At 40.5% G+C, this 26626-nt stretch overlaps 1 protein-coding gene across 1 annotated transcript; it reads right to left on the bottom strand.

Annotated features, from left to right (window-relative positions):
- Positions 1 to 143: 143 nt before the first annotated feature.
- On the bottom strand, positions 144 to 26626 carry LOC136438145 (kin of IRRE-like protein 3). The gene is made up of 12 exons (XM_066432873.1): positions 26035 to 26626; positions 10288 to 10599; positions 9375 to 9522; positions 8420 to 8535; positions 7403 to 7657; positions 6423 to 6743; positions 5921 to 6037; positions 5510 to 5597; positions 4877 to 4986; positions 3717 to 3844; positions 1914 to 2078; positions 144 to 1151 (listed from the first exon to the last, which is right to left on the bottom strand). The coding sequence occupies exons 1-11, from the start codon at positions 26417 to 26419 to the stop codon at positions 1956 to 1958; spliced, it is 2103 nt and encodes a 700-aa protein (XP_066288970.1). The 5' UTR covers positions 26420 to 26626; the 3' UTR covers positions 144 to 1151; positions 1914 to 1955.

Here is a 26626-nt window from a genome sequence, read left to right as displayed (position 1 = left end):
ATTTGTCTCCTCAAACACAATACGAGTGTAAGATCCCACTCTTTGGTGCTAAAATTGTCCATGTAGTGTCTAGTAGATATGCGTTATTGTGAGAGCCGTAGTTTGATACCGTATTATAGTCACGCACGTAAAAATAGCAAGACGAGTTTGAAAAGTTTTATTCACTCGTATACGTCGATCAAACATGATATGATAAGGTACAAAAATATTGATATTCCTACCTAGATTTACGTCTTTGTCAATATACAAATATCACCGCTATCACATATTGGAACTCTAACGCCACAGGGGAAAGTATCACGTGGCTAGATAAAAGAAATTTTCTCCGATAAGGAAATTTTATACATAAATGCTCGCACAAGATGATACTGTTAGATAAGGTATATGACATATTCAGTACTACTCTTTCTGTCTCATGATATAATCCTTGTATGATACATATAAACATAAAACCTATAAACTTGAATAGCAATCTGACATCACTGTGTCTGTTTAATATAGATAACAGATATTTACGTTGCTAATGAAAAAAGGTTTATTCACAAGACACCTTTACCTGTTATGTTTCTGATATGTTGAAATTTATACTTCGTACATCTGTATCAATAGTGGGTAAAAGTAGTTGTCTTTTATCCTGTTAGATTGCAAGAGAGTGATTTATTCCTATATTCACGGGGAGTTTCTTAAACGACTTTTGTACAAGTGAATCCAATATATACTAAGTTCTTGTAAATAAATGCAGATCACGAATGTGTAAGACACTGAGGTGAAAAACAAAGACAACAGATTGTGTTCTATTCTTTAGTCTAAGTCTAGTCTTTTTCCCAGTATCTTCCCATTTTCGCCCAGCTACAGGATGCCATCCTCTTCGTCTCGTATCTACATCCAGGGGATGCTCCATGGACCAACTTCAAGAATCATCCACAGTCTTGATCTTGAGAAAGTGCCCTACGATCAATCACCGTCTTACGCCGTAACCCTTAAAGATTGCAGTCAATGAAGGTCGAGAGAAATGGTACGGAAAATTTGTAATTACCCTGACCTTGAACTATTCATATCCCGGGCTCATCTTGGATGACCTATAAATCAGTTCTGCCGCACAAGGCAAATAAGTCCCACCTGAACTCCTCATCAATCAGATTCCACGTCACCTGGGTAAGAAAGAGTCATAAAAGCAACCGTGAGGTGGTTCAAACTCCCGGGCACATCCACCACAGTGAGGCCATAACTTATTCCTGACTGCTCAATCTGAATGTAAAATAGGGCATAAGGCCACACCAATTTGATTTCTTGGTTAACGGAATTTAAAACAAAGCTAGATTGGAAAATCAACATGAAAACAGAATCTCAGAGGAAAGTTTCAGGGGGTGAACAGGGTCAGGTGCAAGTTTTCACCCCAGCCTTCTGTTTTCATGATGTTCTCGTGCTAAAACTTTAACCCCAAAAAATCCGTTAACCAAGAAATTAGATTGGTGTGGCCTAAGATAGAAAACATGGAAAGGATTTTACTGGATAACAAGTAAACTATGTCCAAATAAATTTCAACATGAATACGGTTCAAGGAGGACTGTAACAAAACAACTATTGTAGGTGTGGGATATGGTTCTTTTGCTTCATCAACACATTGATCGGCATTCATTGCGATAGTTTATAGTGTTAATGGCGAGTAAAGAAATAACATCAATCAGCATAATGCTCGACGCTACTTGATATCATAGCTATTGCACTTCTTGACAGCTATCATTGGCGAATATTTACGTGTTCTATTGCAAAATATTGTAAAATAATTGTAAAATATGTGTGAGGTTTTTAAGAATCGCTATCTGCATTATACTTCGACCTTCCACAAAGGTTTCATTTTCGTCTACGGTCCTATTCTATGGACAAAACCATATCTAAGATGTAATTCTCACCTTTATTGCACTATACATATACGAGCCGTGACGGACGTATCGTTACACTATCCGTGTGTGGTGTTGGCAGTCCGTTGTAGACCGGACATCAAGACTCCCTGTATCAACTTTTCTCGACTCCACAACCCCCTCACTACTGGGTTTCCTCTTCCAAGATGACGAACGCTGGTAAGCAACAGAAAGAATCATACAGACATCATTATAGACACAACAAAAGTACAGCGACTTTCGCAACGTCTTCTACAACTATACATGCAAACAACAGACAATGTGATACAAAATGATTAACCTACGTACAAGTATATGAATACTTCAACATGTCGAGTTTAACCTATCACTTACACTACTAGTTATAAGATCTAAACACTCTTTGATATATTTACCCATTTGTGCACAGTAAGGGTTGTCTTCTAGAATGTATTTGAATTTATCTATAGAATGGAATGTATCAAATTCTGTTGAGAAACAATGGAATATTTGTCTTATGTTGGCAGTTCAATGATTGGCATGCTGCGTTACAAAATGACTTGCGTAGCTTCCAGGCAACAGCAATTTGTGTATTGTCATTTTCAAGTGGTATTCGCGTTCATTGCGTTTCCTTCTTAATGTCTTGTCAGAAAATGGCAGTTGGGACTGAAGGATCTTTGGGGAGTTATGGTGGAGGCTTGTTCTTCTTGACTAAAAAAATTGTATAGACAATCAAAAATCATGAAGATCCATTAACGTTTCCGTCACTTTTTTTTACTACATACAAACACACAAAAATGCAAAGTCCGCTGCAGTACTGTTGGAAAAGGCCAGGTGAACCATTTTCGAACTTGACCTTCCCTTGCAAGACCACTACACACCTACCGAAAATCATTAAGATCCATCAAAGGTTTCTTACGTTATGCCCTTGACATACATACAGACCCACCAAACAGCTGGAGTAACCGAAAACATGATCTTCTCGGCGAAGATAATAACACCTTGGATATCAACTGGAATTCATTAAATCGATTAGCCTTTCCAAACAAGATCCATTCAAACTATTCAATATATATATATATATATATATATATATATATATATATATATATATATATATATATATATATATATATATATATATATATATATATATATATATATATATATATATGAAATAACGTTCACTGTTTGAATCAATGAGAAGCAACATACATGTATACGCTCATAATGCCGAAGACTCGATAACCACGATTCATAGAACACAATACTGAGTTCACCCAGTGTCGACTAGCAAAATCAGAGGTGAACCAAGAACATTTCATGACCTATGCCTGTTCCTTTCCATACATGATCAGCAAAAAAATATCGAAAATCTTTATTGTACATGTGTGGTAGGCTTTGAAATACTACTGCCTAGATTGAGTCTGATATTACATAGAAAAAGAAAAGGCAATATTGACGTAGACGTCCTGAAATATAGTTTATCGCCAATAGCTCATAGGACCTGTCAACCAAGTTTATGTCCAACATGAATTGGAAATTCTGATTGCTTCTTTGTACGAACAGCTGGTGAATACCTGTCAAATTTCGGCGAGAAGTAATTTTTCTATTCTCAGAAACGTGCGAGCTGTGTAGGCGTGGCGTGGGCGTTTTAATCACGCACACAAGTTTAATCAAACAACCTTCATATGCAGATATTGTCCACACGTCAGTAAAATATACAATTGACACAATTAAACTATATTCCTCTGCCCCTTTCTTAGGACTGCATTACGTTAGAGAATGTGAAGTGCCTCCTCACAAACGCCAGGCTTAAATACCAGGCTTAAATACCTTACTCTCCTGTCTGAGTGTAAGTTCTCCAATGTAGTACGGACAGTGTCTCTGGTACTTGGTATCCTCTACGTATCCTCTTCTGTGTGTGTTCAGACTTCCATACTCGAACTTCTTTGCCTCTGGAACTGATGAAAAATATACTCTCAGAAAAGAAGAGACTTTACATGTAGTCTTGATTGCGTGTACTCACTAGAACACAAATCCATAAGATAATCAAAGTCATTAGACAGTTGGGTAGATTCTAGTGCTGCGTACCTAAACGTACCATCAGGTACAGGTACCGGTACCGGTACAGAGGATCGGACCTGGATCTGTAGCTGTACCTGAACAATTTGAAAAGTTAACATGTGTTCTTCTGAACTTCATCAAGAATAACAGAAACATCAATAAACTGTTTTCAACTTATTTCAATGAACATAACTAGGTTTCCTACCGCCAAACTCCCTTGGCCTTGCTATCAAAACTTCCGGCCTGCCTGAATGATCTGTTGCATATTTGTTATGCTGTTCCAAGGTGTCACTTTGGTCACGTTTGGTGTTGCATGAGGTCAGGAGATCAGTCACAAAATAAGCACATATACTTGGTGTAAATTTGTATCGGTACAGTACTGGTATTTTGGACCTCTACCTAATCAGTTTTACGGTACAGTACCACTACGTAGCACTAGTAGGTTTGGCTTTAAAATATAGCTACTAGGACTCCATTGAGTTATGGTACCGGTTTTATCAGAATCGCTTAGTCATTGGACTGTTGAGCTGTATTCCAAGAAACATATCCAAGCGGTCTATTTGATTATTCTCCCACGTTATCGTATGCTCCATTTAAATGTCATCACTAAAAAGCGATGTCTCTATACTTTTTCTACATTGTATATCTTCCTTAACCATGGACTGTTCCCCGTGTATCGTTGACGTGCGTGCAGACTTTCAGGAAATGTTAGCCCATTAAGAAGAACTGTCCTGATATAAGGAAGATGCTTCGTGTCTCATTGGAAAGGGATAAAATCACCAATCCTCCAGCACGTCATCTCTGACAAGTTAAACCGCCGATCGATGAAACTCATCTGATGAATATCCCGGTAATATTACAAGGCAGATTTAGATAACGAAAAAAACACACACAGCTATCAAAGATTGTGTCGACAATAAATGACTTACATTGGCTAGATAGACCAACAGTATCCAGACTGATAGTAGACCGTTGTTTGGATACACCATTCAGTTTCTGCAGCTCTAGGGTGGCTGTCAGATCTTGTGTTATCTTCAAGCTAGAATGATAACAATAACGATATATGACATATGCATTGTCAAGCTAAATATTGAAATCACTTCTGTTCCGTGTATGTACAACCATAAGAATAACGTAGCTTGTGGCTAAAGATTAGAATAATGTAGTTTAAAGATGTACAGATCGGATCAGGATCACTACAACCATTAAACGAGAGATAATGTGTCATAGATTTTCATAAGTAGCCCTTTTGCTGCAGTAAATATAATGCACATTAGATTGATGTTGTTTGTCGATGCGTTTGTCGATGCGTTTGTCTATGAGTTTGCTGATGCGTTTGCTGATGCGTTTGTTGATGCGTTTGTTGATGCGTTTGTTAATGCGTTTGTTAATGCGTTTGTTGATGCATTTGCTGATGAGTTTGTTAACACGATGCGATTGTTAATGCGTTTGTTGATGCGTTTGTTGATGCATTTGCTGATGCGTTTGTTCACATGATGCGTTTGTTGATGCGATTGTTGATGCGTTTATGTCATATCAATGTCCTTGATATCCGAGGTTACCTTGCGTCGAGAGGTGGTTTCGTGGTAAAACCGTCATTAGATCTGGAACAACATGGACTCAACGCACACGTCCTTGTCCCCCTCTCAGCTGTAATAACAATTGAACATTCACAAATCGTTTGCCTATCCCCGAGCGGAGCGCTTTAAAAGAAAAGATTGTTCCCAATGTACTCTTGAAACCTTTTAGAGAATCTCCTGAGCGAGGAAGCCTATGAGTTACGACACACAACAGCCAACTTAACGATATCAAAACACATAAAATGCTCGAAAGGTTTTGACAGATTCATACTGGTGCCCCAAACGCATCACAAATAGAGGCCAGAGATTCTTGTCGAATATTCTATCCATGCATTCTTTGAATGTCTAGAGGATAACGTCAGCCGTAAAGTTATTTAGGGAACGGTGACTTACAGAAGCAACAGATTGGTATCTTTCTCGCTCTAAGGCACAGTACGATAAGTACGGCAAATACAATCCCCAGTACGACTCCGATGGTGACTGCAGCAACTAGCAGAACATCAGAACTACCTGCGAAAGTGGAAAAGGGGGCACGTATCAATAAAACATACTGCTCAAATGATAATCATTTACGAGGTTATGAACACAGCAAATAGGGATGATCCGTAGCTAGGTCGCACTGCACGAAAATCGGGATTTACCAACGGTGGTAAGTACAGGGTAAGTCTGGTAAAGGTTACTTATTTACCAGACTTACCCGGCATTTACCACCATTGGTAAATCCAGATATCCGTGCAGTGTCGTCCATGTAATTTCTGGCATTTAGCACTGTAACATTACGTTTGTTTATGAATTATGACTAAGTAGACGGCTCACTCTAGGCACAATTGCTGAGTAAATGTATTGAGAATTCTTTCACGGTTTCAATGTCGGAAAAAGCATTGACATCATTCACCTTCTGTGACGTATACACTGAACTGTTGCCTATCCTTTCCGAACATGTTGGCGGCTGTGCAGGCGTACTCTCCCGTGTGCGCAGACTCCGCTGACGTGATAACTAAGGCACTGTGTACTCTGTTTGCCGTGATAACGGTTTTTGTAACGGAGATTTGTCCAGTTTTACCGGTTCGGAACTCCATCTTTTTCCCATCATGCTCCGATAGTTCCCAGATGACGTCATCGGGTAAAGGGTCAGAGGCTATTGTGCAGGTGAGTTTAACTGTGTCTCCCCCTGTGGCTGATACTGAAGCAGGCTCGCTCACAACTTCTGGTCGGCCTGGTGTTTAAAGACAAAATGTAATACTTCGTCAGGTTAGTAGAACATAGGGCATTTGGAGTTTCTTTTAACACAACCAGGAATCTCACCTGCTCACGTTTCGGTGTCTGTCAGACACCTTCTTCAGAGCTTCTGACTGGAGTACTGCTTCTCGCCGCTATAACACAATCCCAAACGTGGATTGAAACAGAGAGAGAGAGGACAACAGACGCATCCGTTGGATTCAGGAGGCGGTATGGATCAGGAAGTCAACACCAGTGATGAAACGGGACGAGGGGGGAGACAAGCTCAGCCACGTTTGGGATTGTGTCCTCGCCGCAAAAGCGGCACCTACATCGGCTACTTATAGCGGTGAGAAGCAGTACTCCACTCAGAAGCTCTGAAGAAGGTGTCTGACATACACCGAAACGTCAGCAGGTGAGATTCCTGGTTGTGTTAAAAGAAACTCCAAATATCCAAAATGTAATACTCATTATGGTATGCATGTGGTACCTATCATAACTCCAGCTTCAATTTTTTTCGTACCAGTAACTACCTATACAAGTTGAAATCTTAATCCATCGAAAAATCCATCAATTTTCTGTGTCATCCTGTCGCTAGTTATTTCCTATTCTAATGATAACGTGGATATGGATAATGCATTAAGCTTAACTGCTTACCTATAACGTTAATATACGTTTCTCTCGTGATCTCGGAAAATCCTTTACTTTTCGCAACACAGGCATACATTCCTTCCGTCTGATAATTCAACGGAGACAAGGTCAAAGGGTTGTCGTATGGCTGGTATGTATCCCTCCGCCGCCAACTCACACCCGGTTTGGGATTTCCCTCCGCCGAACACTCCACGGTGAAGACGTCTTGTCCATACAGAACACTTATCTCCTGGTCAAAGGTCGGCTTTATCTTTGGTGGAACTAATAGAGTAACGAGAAAGGAATTGGTGAGGATGGAAAGATCGTCGGGATATTCTCTAGCCTAAATCACCAAACGCACGGTTCTGTTACTTATAATTACAGTGCCCGTTGACACATCTTATTTGGGTGCGATGTCTTCGATTACCAAGATAGAGACCCGTAAACCAAAGTACTTTCGGTAAAGCAAAATTGAAATTGGATTTTAACGTTTTAAGATAATGTGTAATCTTGCAGTCATAAATCTTTTGAGAAAAAACTTTTGAATTTCAGTATCAACCTATTTTCTGGGTCGCATAAGACAAAATATATACATACACGTCTTTTAATGAATAGTTTCTCAGCAACAGGGCTCTCAAAGGTAATAGATGCCACGCCATGGCATACACGTTTCAATTGCATACAAACAAGGTACATTAGATACTTAAGCCCTCTAATCCTATGATTTGTACCTGCATTAAGCAGTTGTCACATTAACACTTTTTGATGGAAATTAGCCTATGTGTAAGACTTAAAACAAGGGCCTGATGACCTCCACCAGGAAAGACCTAATGGATATTTTCAAACGTTCCAGAATCCCCCTGATACGGGAAATCTTGTAGGATAAGACAATCCATGCATCACGTTAGTGTTAATGGATACTTCTATAGTTGCCATGCGGTGAAACCATTAACATCACAAAACCCTCGTCTGGTCAGCGGTAGCTTTTAGTGCCCTTGATGGCAAAGATAGGGAAGGCATCGATAGAATGGATGTCTGCCTTACATATGACCTCCATGGTGATTTGTCCGGTCCCAGTCGGCCCGATCCCATTATCGGCTTCGCACACGTAAGAGCCGCCGGCTGCTTGGGACACCCGCGGTATCAACAGCGACGAGTTCCTGAATGGTTGGACGAGAATGGGAGAAGTGAAAGGCTTTTCGCTGACAGAAAAGGCCGTGAAGATTCACAAAACACTGTCTCTGTAGGCTTTTAAGCCAGACCTAGTAGCATTAAGAGCTTAGTGTGGAAGCGGTTTGTTGTTTAATATCGCCAAGAAAGCGCTAAGAAGCAAGTTATTTTGGGATTTGATTAGTTCATAACAGCTGCCCATAGGTTCCTAGAAATACGGCAGGTCGATAACCCACAAATTGACAAATAGGTCACCACCCTTTTTACGTAGATCTGCTTAAGATGACATGAAGTACAAATGAAAGCCGTTCCTTTTCAATGCAGGACATGTCTGTCCTTGCAACGAGTGATGATGATACAGCGGTATTTTGTCGTGTTTTGTGCATCTATACGGCCTCAAGGCTTAGCAGCAGTATGTTTCACCGTTATTATGGCTTAACTTGACAGTAATGCAACACGTAATTTTGTGAACATTGGTGTATTTTATCGTAATGGCTGTGTTTATGAACATTTCTTTACTTGCTGTAACGTTAGACGCTCGTTCTCATTTAAATGTACACATTTTGTAACTTCCGTTACCGTTTGAAGTACGATGTTCCTGACATTAGGATATACCACATATAAGGTGCCAAACTGTCGTTTTTATGACGACTTAAAACTTTGCTAGCTCATAAAAATGGCAGTTTGGCACCTTGCATATGGCATATCTTAATGTGAGAAACGTCTTACTTCAAACGGTAACGGACGTTACAAAATGTGTACATTTAAATGAGAACGAGCGTAGAGTACCTTTTATGATAAATAGCCGATTTCGCAATCTTGCCCACACCTTATTATCGCATCCTGCGGAAGGACCGCTCCGTCTCTCCTCCATGTGACGCCAGCAGGTGGGTTCCCATCAGACAGACAGCTCAGACTTACGTTACTCCCCTCCAGGGCGACAACAGACCTTTCTGGCACGCTGACGGCCGGAGGATCTGCACGAGCGCATCAATGCCATGTTACTGTCACTCGTTTTTATCTCTTGACAGAAATAACAGCGTCTGCCTCTACAAAGTGACAGCTAGCTGCCACTGCTTTTTAATACTTGCGAAATGTGTCGGGAAACGATAACTTATCTTTCCATTTGGTGCAGAAGATGTCAACGGGTAATTTAACGTATTTATTCAGGCGAAAGTTCTCACTGAAGAGAGAGAGATGTTCGGAACGTTGAGCTTGTGGAACGAAATTAAGTGGTTGACGGCATTGCCCAGCGGTTGGCAAATACGACAGACTGAGAGGCCCAAATGTACAAAGTCTGATAACTCTTTTATGAACATGATTTTTTTTCATATAGGAAAGGTGTCGATGCCCATCATTCACCATATTGATGTATATACTTTGTTACAGTTGCTCCAATTATTTGCATTTCATTCTTTCCACCAGAGGCCTAGGGTTTTCACAAAACCTGGTTTTATGTCCACAAGAGAAACATACCGTGCAACTATTTTGTACCCAGTGGATGTGCAGATACTGTCTGCTTCCAGGGCACAGTTTATGATCAAGGAACTAGCATGTCCCTACGTGGGTATGGAAGGGAGCAGCCAATAAAGTGGTGAAGGACGATCGATATTCTGTGTAAATGCTGCGCACATTTTTGTCAGGTCAAGAGTTTGTGTCGTCCTTCATGTTTTCCACACATTTTCTACGACTCGTTCACAAATAAAAGTGGGTAGCATATCTTCAAAGTGCCGCTTACTTACATAACACTTGTAGCTGTACGGAGGTGGTTTGCGATGGTGACACTCCGGGCACCCCCTGATCGGCCAAGCACGTGATGTTCGCCCCATTCTCCCATTTCGTCAGGAAAAGGACGTGGAGCTCTATCTCTACGGAGTCTCCGGTGGGTTCTGTCCGCTTGACTTCCTCGGTTGGCTTCAACAACTTGGTACCATTGTACCACCTTAGCTGGGCTAATGGCTTCCCTCCCTCCGAGCGGCACTTAAGTCTGAGCTCCTCACCCACGTTGTATAATTTGCGGTTCCCCGCTATGCTTGGTGGAGAGGCCAACGCATCTGAGAATAAACGACACATTGCTGAGACGTGGTTTAATCACCACAACATTTGCTGTAAGGGGTTGATATTTAGTGTAGTCATAAAATGTGCATGGGCGCAGCATGTATGCCCATTCAGTATGACATTGCAATAACTTGCTATTTGTATTGTAAACACAGAAGCCAAAAATGTTATTAAGTTTGGCAAAAGAACTAGGAATTATCAGTGTTCATTCTAAAACAGCTTCAGATGAACATATTTCTTCCGAAAAATAAATCATTAACAATAACAAACCAAAAAGGATACAGTATGGATGATAAAAACAAAGCACCTTTATGGAATGTCAGTCTGGATAACAAGCTTTTGGCATCAATTTGCTACATTAATATTGGATGGATAAATCTATTTAAGGCTTATGGCTTAGTCCATATACCGCGTACCGTTATTATGAATTGGTAGATATGTAGAGCTTTTGTTGATATGCATAATCATATCTCTGCAATCATGATATGTTTGTTTATCGTTTTCGAACCAGTTTTGGGCATCAACTTGATTAAATTGGATTGATACCTTAGTTTAAGGCTTATGGCATGGTCAGTACACCGTTATCGTGAAGTTGTAAAAATGTTAAACTTTGTTTCTGCATCATCGTACATTTGCAATAAAGATCATTTTGTTTCTCATTCTCTCGTTAAGAGGCAATGCATCTTCCCTGGCATCAGTTTCACACTACTGAGTTTCCAAAGCCCATATTCTGAAAATTTGCCGCAAACCATACATCTTTGTAGACTTGAATGAAATAATGATAAGACGTGTATCTTGTTATTACACTCTCCTTCAGCCCCCTCCGAAGACTCGTGTAATCTTTCCCTGCTGCGATGCGCGGCAAAAGGAATTATGGGAACCTCAACCATCCATCATTCACATGTAAACTCACCAGTACTCCCCACCGAGTCAATATCTAAGTGGCTTACAATACGAGTTTTCTAAGTGCGAGTAATCCTCGCGTTGTAACGTCCCGTTTTTGTGTTTGGCTAGCAAAATCCAGTTTCACAGCTGCTGTTGTGCAAAAGATATCGTTTATCAATCTGAAGCACACAATGCACCCGCTGAGGCGGCGTTGATGTTTCAGTCACAAAATACATATTTTTCAAATGCTGGAACCATGAGAATGAATTTTGATGAGACAAAATGATATTTTGTTTCAAACCAACGTATTTATAATTCATATCAGTGAAAACTGTAAACACAAATCGCGTAGAGAAACTGGGGATCCAATAATCAAGTCATGCGCGCCTCGAGTAAATATTTGCTGAAAGGGCCTAGGGCCTATGTGATTGAATGGGTATCTCGTTGTTGTTATACTGTCCATTTTTCAAATCAAGTCCACCAACGCAGTGAACGATCTCTATTGTTACGTTGTGCGGCACGGAATATTTTAGACGTTTAGATGGATTACAGCCATTATAGAGATTCTCAAGGCTATATGGTTCGTTACAGACTAGTCGACTACGAATAAAGCTGAGGTGAATAGAATAATATCCAGTATGATAAGCCAAAAACATTTCTCGAGCAGCTGGATAAAATCTTGAAAATTTTCAAAATTCTATCCAGTTGCTTGAGTAACTATTTTTGGCTTCTCTTACTACCTAGATGTCTAACCTTCATCAATATAGCCAGTATGGTTGAATCATCCCTTGTCATGTGCAAAAACAGCGCTAAAATGAAAACCCGACAAAGGGAAACGAAAAAGGGGAAGACCCAAACTTACATGGAGACACATGCTACAGAAGGACCTTGAACAACTGGGGATTACCATGAAAGGAGCAGAAGTCCTGGCCCAAAACTACACTGAATGGAGGAAGCTTGCTGCCCGATGTGCTACTTGGCACTAGAGGATCTTAGTCTAAGTAAGTCATGTGTTAATACACCCGTACCATTAGACAAAACCATACATTTTGGAGCCAGAGCCAAGAGTAATGAAATGAACATCAAACCGCCACGCACGTCGACATAGAAACGAAGATACCTTAAACACTTATCGTTGTTGTAATACGATATACGTGTAATACTATAAGATAGGTTCAAAAGTGTTGCCCAAAGGGTGTTCAATCATGCCTACATGAGGTGTCAAGCCTGTTACCTTTAGACAGCTGCAAGAATAACCGATCGTCCCCAGCGCCCTATCCTAAATGCTGCGCCATCTATTTCATTTGGTAAAGCTTTGGCAGGATCTTAGCTACTAACTTCGAGCTACCGTTACAACATGCAGACGACTTTAGATGTAGCTTACAGAGACTGTTGATGAGTTGTTAAGACTGCAATGATGGTTATAGTTATGACAGCCTTCGTTTCAAGCTGCATTGTTTCCACCAGTTTTGGTGACGTTATAATCTTGTGCATCTTTTGTTAGTAATATTCACAGAGCTTTAAACCTTTATTTTTAATATCATACAGCTTTACCGAAACCAATCTCGAGAGCTTTGATAGTAAATCCTAACATCCACATTGATATCTTGATTTTCATTTACGTTATTGAATTGCTTTCGTCTGGAATTAAAGTATTTTACATCCGACACTATATATTGGTATTGCAGCTCATCTACAATTAAAATAAAAGAGACAGTACTGTCTGTATTGTCGATTTTCACTTCGCACATTCAGTCAACAAGACGACAAGGCTTTTAGAGCTAGTCGGGAAATCAATTTTCTCTGGTTATCCTCGAGTAAGAAAGATTGATGATGCGGGACGAAAAGTTTGGGGAGATTTGCATAATCACAGTCAGAAAACTCGGTCCCCGGGGTGCTCATCTGTATAACACACGTAGTCAACTCCGTGGTGCAGGTGACCGGGGCAGTCCTGGGTCACACCTCAATTTTCCCGGACAATTGAAGTGCTAGAACAATTTCAAGCTAGTTCTAACAGAGAAAACCCTATTTCCTTTGACACTATGTCGAGTTGATCACCTGAATCTCATTCAGAACCAACTCGCCAAGCTGTAAGTCGAAACTCTGCGAATACCACACTACTGACGTCACTACTGCATCAGACTTGCATTCCTTTGGGGTTGCTATTTCAAACTTGAGCAGTTCCTGGGCAGTCTCCAATGTAGGGTCCAGACTATGACCTTCAACGTCCTTGCCCTTTATTCCCATATCACGTCTAGTCTTCTCACAATGTTAAGACGTCTAGTCTTTTCACAATGTTAGGGCTATTAGAATGACGTAGATGATTAAGCTGGATTGTAAAATAAGCAGCAAACATGGTTAGGGACGAAACTGCTGACGATGACGCCAGCCTACCACTTATTTACAGTACATTCAACATCTCCTGAGAAATTACCACAACCAACTCTCTACGAAACAGATCTCTGACCTTGCTAGGAACATAGTGAATTGGAGAAAACTTGCGCCTGCGCATCAGTAGCTGACCGATAAATATAATGTTACAAAATAATCTTACATCCCCTAGAAACTTTTGTAAAGCTGATGACTTGGATCCGTACAACGTAATGCTCAATGTCTTTCGTGGTTTCAATCATTAACACAACTAAGCAATCTTGAACGTAACGGATGGCTTCTGACTGTGCAAGTGGATGAAGCGATCCCTTTTAAGAGTTGATGTCCACTTGGATCCGCGGTACAACAAGCTCGATGTCTAAAGCTTCTGTGTTCTTAATCAGTATCGTAACAAGCCGGTGTTTTATAACCTGGGATGCATAATAAATTGCTTGTCACGGCCAAAGTGGATGAAATGATCCCCCCTGACAAAATCTACCATTTGTCACGCTGTACATAGGGATTAGCTCCCTGCTTGTTTTCCCAAAAGATTGAGAATCCCGTGTATTTGACAGACGAGTGTGGCTATAGCTCGAGAAGCCAGGGATTATTTGTGATAACGTAGTTAGTCTTGGCTTCACTGCCATCGGCTGTGACGCCATGCCAACTGTAAGGATCCATCGCTCAAGAAACAGCGTCTTTGCGAGTTTAGTACTTCTCATTGGGGATTTATGCGATGTGAACGAGATATCAAAACAGGAAGTTCCGCTGCAGTACCGTAACAAGTTGCTAGGGGGTCCAAAATCTAATCATTTCCAGGTCTCATCAAGACCTACCCACCTACTAAATATCAAGGCAATCCAGCCAGGTCGGTCTTCTACACACGCACACACACACACACACACACACACACACACACACACACACACACACACACACACACGCACACACACAGTAATACTGAGAAAAATACCTGCGCTTTACTCCCATTGCTCTTACTATAATGTAGCTAGCCTATTTCCTCTCCCTCATTTTCCATAAGCTCTCGATCATCAATAACAGTAATGCAGTCCTATTCATGAAATGAATTCTATATTACAAAATATCAATATTGAGACTATTCATGTAGAGAGAACAAATAGAACACCTGCCCTTACACAGCATTAGGCAGCTTTCATCCGTGCAATTATTTTTTCATAAAATTTGATCAGTAATGCCGTAAATCTACATTTATTTGGACATAATACATTACGACTACATATATGCATCGTATGAATATTCTATGGTGAATTTTGCATATTTCAATTTTTGTTCAATCAGGATGGGAAATTGAACGAAGAAATATCCTTTTGTCAGCGTTTTGTTTTGGATCCGTCCAGAAGAGATGTTGTCACAATTTACACCGTAGATGCCTGCTGGTCCATAAAACAGATGACTTCCATTCCGTTCCAGAGCGCCTATTGGTAGACATGACATTTTCCAGAACTGAACCAATCTGGCCTTGCCATCAATTTGAGCATGAAGTTGTAAAATGAAGTACATATAACCCCTCAAAATGCATGGATTGTTTTCTTTCTAATATTCTTTTTTAAGGCATCAATTTCAAAGCATGGTTGAGATAAACGTGCATGTATTCTTCAAACACCTGGAGAATGTAGTGGGGTCGTGTGGCGTAACGGCAGGGTGTTCGACTCAGAACCAAGAAATCACGAGTTCGAATCTCCCTGACGCCACCGATGTTATGCCCTTGGGAAAGGCACTTTACACGACTTTCTTCACTTCGCCCAAGTGTATAAGAATTAGAATTGGTATGTTTTTATCTGAACGTGGCACTGTTGATAAAAATTAAAGAAACTTAAGTGCAGTGCCACGTCGTCCTTGTCTGTCAAAAACCGAAGTAAAAAAAAAAAAAAAAACGCCCGGAGCTTGTAAAATGTCGCTGTGATGTTAATTTATCAAAGATGAATTTCACTTTATCATGGTTTGCTCTAGATATGATATTTTACGTATTATTTTATCCACATCTCTCAAATCCAGTACAACAAGTTCTAAGAGTCTCGATGCTACAGACTGTTTTGAGTATATATTTAAATGCAACCACCGCCACAATGCAAAAATAGGTAAATATCTAAACGACTACTTTATCATTGGAAAACTAATGATTAGCCCCACTCTATTATAACACTTTATCAAAAAAGTATGCTAAGCCTTATTTTCTTGTATTGATAATTAGAATGTTAAGTTTTATTCTATACTTCTATCTTTTATTATGTTTAAGAGTTGTTGCCATGCTTTGTACAATGTACAGTTGTCGTGCCATAAAGTTCTTATCTTATCAACGTACAAATTTGTCTTCAACGCTATACTATAGAGGCATCATTTACTACCATAAGCAAGGGATATGTGTGATAAATATAACTGTTTCAAAAGAGAGAAAATTTTGCAATTGCAAAATAGAATAATCTTTTATAAGTCATAAAATATTTTCCTTCTACATCGTAATTGCAGAGAACAATGACTAGTAAAAGAACAAAATTTCCTTTTGCGTTAAAAAGGGAACGATCCTGAAGCGCGGGCTCTAAAATGTTCTCGGTCCATTTACCTGGCGACATATAGGCACTCTCTGAGATTGGTTCATCATATGGGCACTGTGCCGGAAAAATGGTAATACTTAGAGCACACCATAAGGAGACGGGGTTCCTATTCTGGGAGACTCTAAATGTGCCACGAAATGGTGTGGAAATCCTGCAGAGCTCCAGCATGTTTTCTTCAACCAGGGGCTAGCAACGAGAGGGCCCCGGTGGGGGTACATTTGCATATAAGTCTTTTAGTTGAGAAAAACATGTAGTACCATTGGAAAGTTATCTAGGGTCAATAAATCATGAGAGTGCACACATGTCCTAAGCTTAAGATCAATCTTTTTGAGGCAGCCCTCGGGCTAAGCTAGCGGCGAAGGAATAGATAAGGCTTTATCAACCGATAAGCCATATGTCTCAAGTACGTTAATGGTATTTAGAATGACCCCGTTCTTGACAGTGATAAATATGAAGAGCATGGTTATGTAGGTCATACTATGATGACGAATGTCTTAGAGACAGTTTCTTGATTATGAATCAGTGAAGTAAATTATAATGATGTCTGATTAAGATTCTCAGTGACGACTCTAACGGATGACCCGATTCTGTCCTAGTCAAGTAAGTAGTCAATATCTGCTCAGGAAGTTTTAAAGTTATAGGTTTGGTGAGACTTCGAAACCATTGACAGAGTTCCAAGAATCATAGCTTTCATACGTTTTTATCAAATTTAGTGTCTAAAGTAGATGACACGTGAATGTGATATCATTCTAACTCATCTGGCATGTCATTTGTCTATTTGGCCAATTTCTACTATTTTTCCAGCGACCAGTGTAGGCTAGGCGAACATATAATTGACACATTCGTAACAGGCTACAATCTCGTCACAAACAGACAGCCATTTGTAATTTTGTTTGGCAGTTTGCAATAAAACCCGCGGAGTAATCTTATCATACACATTGAAAAACCAAAGAGAAGTGTCAACAGGTGATGCCTGGGACAGAAGAGCCCAGAGCATTAAAGAAGACTAGGAGAAACAGCAAATCACTCGTACCGAGACGATCCTTCGGGATTTATCCCAATCCTCTGGCGGGGCTCCGGGGCTTAGACAGCGGTGGATACAGATGTTTTATCGACGCTTCACCTTCACGACAAAGCCTGAAAACCCTCCAGGTGACGCTGTAGTGCGCAAGATTAAGGTACCGGACCTGTGGCTACCTACGTGGACGACAATGCAACGATACTCTATCTTGCCGTCATATGGGACCTCCAAAACTTATCTCTGAAAGTTGGACGACTAATGGAAGACCAGTATTCATTCGGTTGACTAATGTAGGTAGATTCCCGCATGGTGTACAGTATGTATATAGTTATTATTATAGTACAATTATAGTATATATAATTTATAAGTAGTTTTTTGTCGGATTGTTGTTAGGCTACCTTGCAACGCTTTGTTCTGTACAACTGCCATGCTAGGTATAAAACAGTCAGCCACGTTGCCCTCCCTTTAAGACGAAACAAATTAAAGGGACAGATCTAGATCCCAAAATGAGCCCAACAAAAAGACTGAAGACAAGAATGCAAGGGACATATCATACTTCTCTTTTAATTGAATGAGAGCAATATTATGCTTCTTCTGTCTAAGGTTTTGAGGCTGAATCTTATACGGAAATCGATTTTTCATCATCAGTCTTTCCTGACAAAAACTCAACATTTCCATGATTGGCACCTGGGCCCAATAAGAAGCGTGTCCACAGGTCAAGTAGACATTAGGTCTTACAACGTGTGCATGAGTAAGCAGAGATATCGAGAAACTGTCTACACTGCTACATTCATTGGGGTCTGTTTCTAACATCTTTTCGTTTATCATGCATGAGGGTGCTTGGACATCTTCTGTGGGAATTATTTCGGTCGCTCCTTGATATGTTATATAGCAATTGATAACGGGACCGTTTTCATATCATTAATTATTATAAATATAACAGTTTTCTATTTTTGCCTTCTTTGGCAATACCCTGGCCATAGAAGTCCCTGTCCCAGACTACTTTTAGCATACGAGGATTATGACTTAAGTAAATGGAGACGAAGCTAATAACAAGATGAAGAGTTTTGTATGTAGCTACACCGTGTCGAATGCGTTTATTTTCCAGGCGTGCCAAATGTGAGGTAAACGTTCCCCCCCCCCCCCCGGGGATAAAGATGGGTTATACGGTTATACCCCCATTAATCCACTAGGTCTATCTGCGACCTAAAACTGACCAGAGCGCTCGACGAATTTCGAAGATAAAGAACGAATCGCTTTGTGTGTTTTGTTGTGTTTTAGTCATACTTTTACATTCTGCATGATATTCCAATTGTGACATCAAGGGTTACACAATTTAATCCAGCTTAGATAGCATCGAGTTGGCAGTGGGAGCGCCGCTCAGTGGAATGGGTACCCATGTGGCGTTAAATTACAACACACGAATCTTAAAATGAGTGTCATTTTGTTGTTGATTGTACACTATACAATAATGAGAGGAAATCCTCTTTAATTGTATACAAGATAAGTTTCCTAGTTTTCGTTATTTAAATAGCTCAGAAAAATTTGCATGCCTTATGAAACTAGACAAACCATATTTCATAAACCCTGTATGCTCATACTTCTACAACTGCCTTATGAAGCGAGAAGAAATCGAACCTGTACATAGCAGTATTAATTAGTCTTTGGATGTAGTTAGATATCACGTTTTGTAATCACTGTAACTATACTTCTGCTTGTCACCATGACCTGTACTTATTTCATCAGAGTATGAACGTGCAATAAAGTTCTTTCATTCATTCATTCATTCAATAATTAATAAGTTTATTGCAAATTCCTGCCGGAAGGCTAATTGCAAATAACATACATAAAAGAACAGGGTACAAAATAGGTATAAAAGCGACACAACTAGATTAAACAAACGTAATTGTCTTTAACTAGTGAAGGGTTTGACTTCTCTTTTCTAAGCAATAGAAGACGTAATGTCCCCCCTTTTCTATAACTTGTGGGGTTTCGGTAGTTAAAAGAAGAATAGTCTTTAATGATAAAATGGAAACTTTTCTCCTGGGCGACAATTTCAAGTCTGCCGTCCCAGTCTGCCCCGACAACCCCTCTTGGATAATTAATATGAAATAGTCTTATTGGGGTCACTCTTGGCGCCATGTGGCACAGCCTCAGACGTCCTGAATCTTAGCCCGAAACACTTCCTCAAGTCTTGTCGTAGGAGGTCGTAGGGCTTCTGAATATAAAAGAATATTAGCAAAATTTATCCAATTATTTGCCTGGTTTCAAACTTCAGAATAGTGATTTGTTTTATTACTTCATCGTGCAGTGCTCACCTATCCCATCCAAAAAGGAGATGGTGTTTATTATTTTTGTCAGTTATCTCAAATGTGGGTGATAGCTTACTTGTGTCAATACAAATCTGTCAGTTAATATACAGAAATATCATTGTCCACAGGTGATATTTAAGATAACACTCTGTATATGACAGCCTCTTAATAATTGTCACAGGCCATATGAATGTGATTGTATAATCCTTACAGACAATCGTAGCGATAAAGGCATCCAACATATTGAAGTAGGATAATGTACATTATTGGCATCTTTCGGGAACCTATAAGTTTGAATTAGGCTCTACAACGTATTTGCCATGTAAAACCAACGACCGACAAAGATCTACGACAACCTCTGTCACAAGACAGTTGAAAGTTGTACGACACATCTACAATTGTCACAAGAATGCCCCTATACGATTTGCTGTTGGAAACGTATTGTACGAAGACCCTGAAGGACGTTCGCCAACAACTTGAGAAGTCTATAGGCAATTCGGTCACGTAATGGTTATGTTCACAATTTAGCTATGGGCAAACCACTCAGGGTGCATTCCCTGATCCTCTCGGTTAATCAGGACTGCTAAGTTTGGCACTAGTTTGAAAAGCACTTGGGGACCCTGCTTTATCGGAAGTTAATGGCAAATGCGCAGCAGCAAAAACATTTTTTCCGTCATTGATACACGGTGGTCAAAAAGGCCTTGATTTTTCCTCACTTGTAAAGCATGCATATTGATGAGGAATCGATGTCAATCACCCCTGTCACTACTGGCAACAGTAGCTGATTGGTTTACGCCTTTGCAGGCGGGAACTAGATTTGTTTTGGTTGCACCAAGCCGAGCAGGATTTTGCCCGCGAACTTGTCCTTTTCAAATGCACGTCTTGTCTCCGCCTCTATTGTTCTCTGGTTAACACATTAACAATACCCCAGCTTTCATTTCAATCATTCCCACGCTCTCAAGCTTCATACTGACACCACCGTTTCAATTCTTTCTTAGCTATATTTTGGACTATCCTACCACACAGAACGCCCAAACTAAGGCCATCAAGAAATCGCAGTTTCCGCCATAACTCACCGTAATTCCCGGCCGAGGGTTCTAGATTATATGCGCAACCGCCGGAGACGCCGCAGAACCCGCCGATATGATAAACAATACCCCGGCCTTTACTCTGGACATTACTTTCACTTTACACGCAGAAATTTAAAATTAACAAATAGAATTCGAATAGTTCATAGATGAAGTCGAATATTTTCATTGTAAACAAAAACATTGAATTTTACCACATACAGAGACCCCAAAACGTAGCAGTCACCTTGATACATTTGCGTGTTTGACAAGAACTGGTGTACCGACGTGTCTGGCGCTGTCCTACACAGCCACTCAATAATCACACCCTACGTTTTCCGATCTAAAAACGCATTCTTTCTAATAACAAACTCCTTCTCGTCATTTTTGTACTATAACGCGGTCTAAAGACCGTAATTCCATCGTGGTAACAGTGTACACGCCAGCGTTTGATATGCCGAATGTGTCGGCTTGTGCTGACACTAAAAATTTCCTGGCAGCTTTGACTGGTAGAAAAAAATGGTGCATTCCTATACAAAGGAGATGTACGTTGTATAAAAATACGCATGAGTAAATCAATGAGTAAAATAACTGCTGGGGAAATACGGAAGAGATCAGAGTGTGATTGTTTGACAGCAGAACTGGATTTTCCTTTGTTTTCCAACCGACGCCATGTTCCGACGCCATGTTCTGGTTTCTTCAGATAACACACTTGCGGGTCTTATTCGTGTTTTTTTTTTTTTTTAACATTATTTTACCCACGCGTATTTCAATCACCAATGGTACCGTTCAGACGTCTTTTTATTAGAAATTGGTCGAGGTTTCTGTCTCTACAAACCCTCGCGGCCTCGTTGGTAGTTGAAATTCGCGGGTAATTATCTCGCTTGGTCCGGGCGACAAATACAATGGAGGTATTTCCCACTCATTTGCATCTGGATTAACCGCCCCAGAACAGACGCTAGCGAAGTACTGTGATCTTTACCGACAAGCTCATTATCTTTCCAGAACATAACCATTCTTCCACGTGAAATTCTAAATAAAGCGTGCGATTCGTATTTTGGGTGATATCTCCCGATCCCAACGCTAGAATTCGACAAAAAAACAACCGTCCAAAAGCCAACTATCTAGCCGCCATCTTGAAAAAAATTTATAAGATTCTATTGGGCCGATAGGGAACTATGGGAGAAGACGTCCAAACAAATTGGCGAAATAAGTTAAAATCTCTCAGACATCAAAAACTACTCAATAGAAATTGGATTCAAAGATCCCAAAGTCTAAGATATGTATAAAACTATTGTTTGCTACGTAAATTAGACCGAAAAGTCCATTGGTTCAAAGTTCAACGACCGAAAGCAACCTATACATACACGTATCAAACGCGGGTAATTTGAAGCGCCGTGTTCGCGGTCAACTCGTAGATTATACAGATTTTCAAAGCGAACTAATGTAGTTTGCGTGTGCATATATTTTTTTCTTATTGCGATAATCAGATCATGCGTTATTTTGTGCAAGATTTGTGTTGTTGTTATTTTATACCGCCCGGCTAATGGCACCCCCGCTTGTGGGCGGGAAACTTTTGCATAACAACGCTGACAGATCCATAGCAACGTGACCACCGTGATATCAGATGAATGTGGCTGTAATTGAAATGAACATCGAAGAGCCTGATGTGAGCAAGCGATAACTAGGCCCTGTCACCATTCATTCCTTTTGTTTATCCCCAGGGATGCAGGTGTTATATCATAGCAGACTTAGCGTCGCCTCTCTCACAAATTCTTCGATAAATAATACTTTGTTTTTGTCAGATTCCCAAATTGCTTCCTACTCTTTGAATTAAATGCCACACTTTTTGAGAGAACATGCAGAGATGAAGAATTCTATGTTGTTACACCTGTTAGAGGTGAATAAGGGATCAAGATAAGTCTCACAAGCACAGGCGGGTAGAATAGTTGATTTGTTGCAGCTACCTCATCGTGTCCTCGACTGCTGTTATTTTCCATTACTTGCTACTGTAGGTTTCTTTGAAACGCACTCTTTGCAACAATCCATGACTTATTTGGTTCATATAGCTGTGAAGTTAAAAGCAGCTTGACATTTAAAACCTTCTGACAACGTTGCTAGCAGAAAATTAAATGATATGCTGCACTTTCTCTAGTGTAAAATAGCGTTAACAGCACTAGTATCGGTTTTTAAACGATTTTGGGGTACATGTTTTGGGTACCGTCCCATTGCTTTCCATGCGAAAATTACGTCTATTCAATATGTTTACGACATGCACACCACGTTGCACCAGTTTTAATCTACATCGTTGTATTTCAATATCGGTGTTATGTTTGAGTTAATATTTGGCCTTTCCTCAAAGCATATCTCATCTTAAGTTCCAATCTGCCAGGCATCTTGGGGTGGAAATGGAGTGTAATGCATCATCTTAGAGTTCCCAGATCTGTTCAAACATTGGCAAATCTTAATTGGAGTTGCAAAGTTCGAGTCGTCTTCGGAAGCATATTTCATATCGATCTAGGGCCCACGTGCTGTGATAACTGCTCCACATGTGATTGATGTCACATAATACGCAGTAATTTCCAGTAGATGAAGGCGATACATCCCGAGAATATAGATATAGAGATATAGATAGATATACTGTCCTGGTTTCTGTGCAACAATTCCTAAAAACATCAACCTATCATAAGTTGTCCTTATTTATTGTACATCCAAGGACACCCAGTTATATTGCCAGTCAGTTATCTTAAATCCTAAATTGTGTTGGAGGGATTAAGTCACATCCATGCACTGTGCATACGTTCACGAGCTTGAATGTGCAAAATATCTGCAATCTCTTTCTGGAAACTGCAAGACAGCCATTTAAATTACTATTTGCACGTGAACTAGTAATTTTGTTAGTGATTTGGAATCAGGTCTATATTATTTTAGATTAAGAGGATATTCCTATCAAAATTGGTAACAACTCGTATGAGAGACTAAGCTATCGTTCATGAGGCCGTGTTCAGTCACAATAATTTACAAACACCCTTTCATATCTGGGCCTCTAAGGCATGGGATAACTTTATTGATCAAATGTACCAAAGGAAAAGCGATTATATGTCATCTAACACGAAGAAATACTACACTCTTGGCGACAATTTGCTTGCGTTATGTCGATACCCTACCAATAACTTCCGGTTTAATGAAATTACTCATCTGACCAAACTTATCCCAAGACTCAAACGGATAAGGAAAAAAGTGTTGATCTTATTACTCGATAAAGTTGGTTCCCATAAAATGTCATCCTCAAGGCGGCATAAAACCGACAGACTTCTATTTAGAGCCAATTGCGTCGTCAATCTAGGAGACGGACACAGTGTTTTCTGCTATGTGAGAGTTTCCTTGTACAAGGAATCGATGACGTCACCAAAACGATCTCAATAGTAAAGCTGAACAAGTCTCGGTGCAAGGAAATTTGAACCACAGCTGACACAAGTATTTTTGCGTATAATTAGGCAATACAAATTATAGAAACTAACATACGCAAAGCAAAATGGAAAGAAGATGAAGCCTTGCTTGTAGGAGAAAAAAGGTTTCGGGTGTTCCTCTTTCGCCACCAATAGCCTTTTCAGTTTACGGAATTGATCTGGTACCGTTGCCTTAGTTGGACTAGCCAGCACGCCAAACATGTCTGTGAACGCATTTGCATATCTTTCGGCGGTGCGCTTGCCAGACTGCTACACTGGCACCCTCCAAGGAGGTTTTGACAAAGCGTACCATGACATATGCAAATGCGTTCACAGAGATAGTTAGCGAGCTATTCAGTTCAACTAAAGCAACGGTACTGGATCAGTTTCAAAGGCTAAAGAGGTTACTGGTGACGGGAGAGGAAAAAAGAGCGTTCCCCATACAAACTTAAAACATTTTTATCGAAAGGTTGCTCATGGCTCCCACCCAATAATCTTTGGCTTTTAAGCAACCCGGATGCCTCGAATTCAAGTAGACAATTACTATCACCTTGACCTTTGTGTCCGTTAATTTCAATCTGTATGACCTTTCAGACAACGGGGGTAATACTGCGCTCATGAAGCGTTAAAATAACGATCATTATGGTTTTTACCCGGCGCCCAATGCTCCATCCCTCACAGGTTTAGACTAATGCCGTTGAAATTGTGGAATCGTGGCGCCAGCTGCCGTATTGGGAGGAACACCAGAGGCAAGCATTAAAGACTTAGTAGGTGTTGTTTTAACAATAAAATTGATACCATTGTACATTCATTACACAGAGCTGCAGATAGCAAGGTAGCTAACATCATCATCAACATCAAATACCAGAGCCGGCAGCAAGCTGAATATATATCTAAAAAGTAATCTTCGCCGGGCTGTAACGTATGATGATTGAGAGTCTTGAAATATAGTTGTTGAGTCAGATTGAGAGCTCCATTCTCGTAAGTATCCATCGAGTTTGTCGGCGTGAGTACCAATAATTGCTGTGTGTAACGTCATCATCCGCCCTATACCCTGACATGGCAAGCATCGTTAAAATCGACACACAATCTGTGGCCCACCTCTCCACCTGGTTCTTTCAACGCAGTTCTTTTCGCGCCCATAACGACCGCCCTGAAAAGTTAACCCCGCAGCTGCTTTTCACTGTTAAATAGCAGATTCTGCTCTAAGCTATCTGCCTGCCTTATCCACGCTTCAATACATTGCTCCCAAGCGTATAGATAGCAGGTGGTCCAGCCCTCAAGGTATCGTTACCGTATGATGGCATATTTTTTTACAAGCTGTTATCTCTCAAAGTATCTTAAAAAAGGATAAAAGTCACTTTCCATGTATCCATTCCCACAGTAGACTAAAGTCAAAGCAATCGACGTAAGCCAGTTCTTTGCTTGTGTTTAAGTGGCATATCAATAACTGAGGTACAGCAAAGAGGAGAAACCCGAGCGGAATGTCGATAAGACTAAAGAGGGAGGTGAACAGAGCAAACGAAGATATTGGCCGATCTTTGACTGCAATAAACTATGGCGGTTCTCATAATTGATGGATTAGTTGAATGAATTAATAATTCGGATAACGTACCAGGGCAAGGCTGCAATCGATAAGCATTACTGTACAAATGAACAGTAGAATTTCTTACAAAATGAATACAAATCAGTGGGAAACAAGTATTTTCTTATACTGTGGCGCATGGGCTTACCTACGACAGTGAGCCTGGCATCGCCGGCGTCCCGTACAGTGAAGACGCTACACCGGTAGTTCCCCTCATCGCCAGGCTGGACATCGCGTATCCTCAGGTTGTACTCACCCCGCCGTGAACTCCCCACGATAGAATGTCTGGAGAACTCGGAGGCAACTCGGCCTCTGGCAGAAATGTGGTACAGTTTGTCGTCCGTTTCAGGGTTGTACCAGTACCAATTCACCACTTCCGAAGGGGTCAGGCCGTTGAAAGCACAATACAGTGTGACAGTTTGGTTCACCAGTACCCCGGTAGACTGTGGTCGTATGCGGTAAAAGGCAGCGTTGACGATAGGTAGGAGCGCCAAGAGTGCCAGAGAATATCGCAATGCACCTACCCATTCCATGTTGGTCCTCTGTATCCTTCTCTATCCACACCGTTGTAGCAACAGCCACCTATACAGTCTGCACTCAGCAACTGGTTAGCAGGGCATGGGTGGTTGCTTATATCTGCGAGTCCTTGGCAATGTACGACTTTCCTATTGGACGGAAACCGGAAGATGGCATCATCGCTAACTGCCGTCAGCGTCTACTTCTCTATGAGCGTTGCATGA

Source organism: Branchiostoma lanceolatum, chromosome 1, assembly GCF_035083965.1.
Source record: "Branchiostoma lanceolatum isolate klBraLanc5 chromosome 1, klBraLanc5.hap2, whole genome shotgun sequence".
In the NCBI taxonomy this organism is placed as follows: domain Eukaryota; kingdom Metazoa; phylum Chordata; class Leptocardii; order Amphioxiformes; family Branchiostomatidae; genus Branchiostoma; species Branchiostoma lanceolatum.
This window is presented reverse-complemented; position numbering and strand designations above follow the sequence as displayed.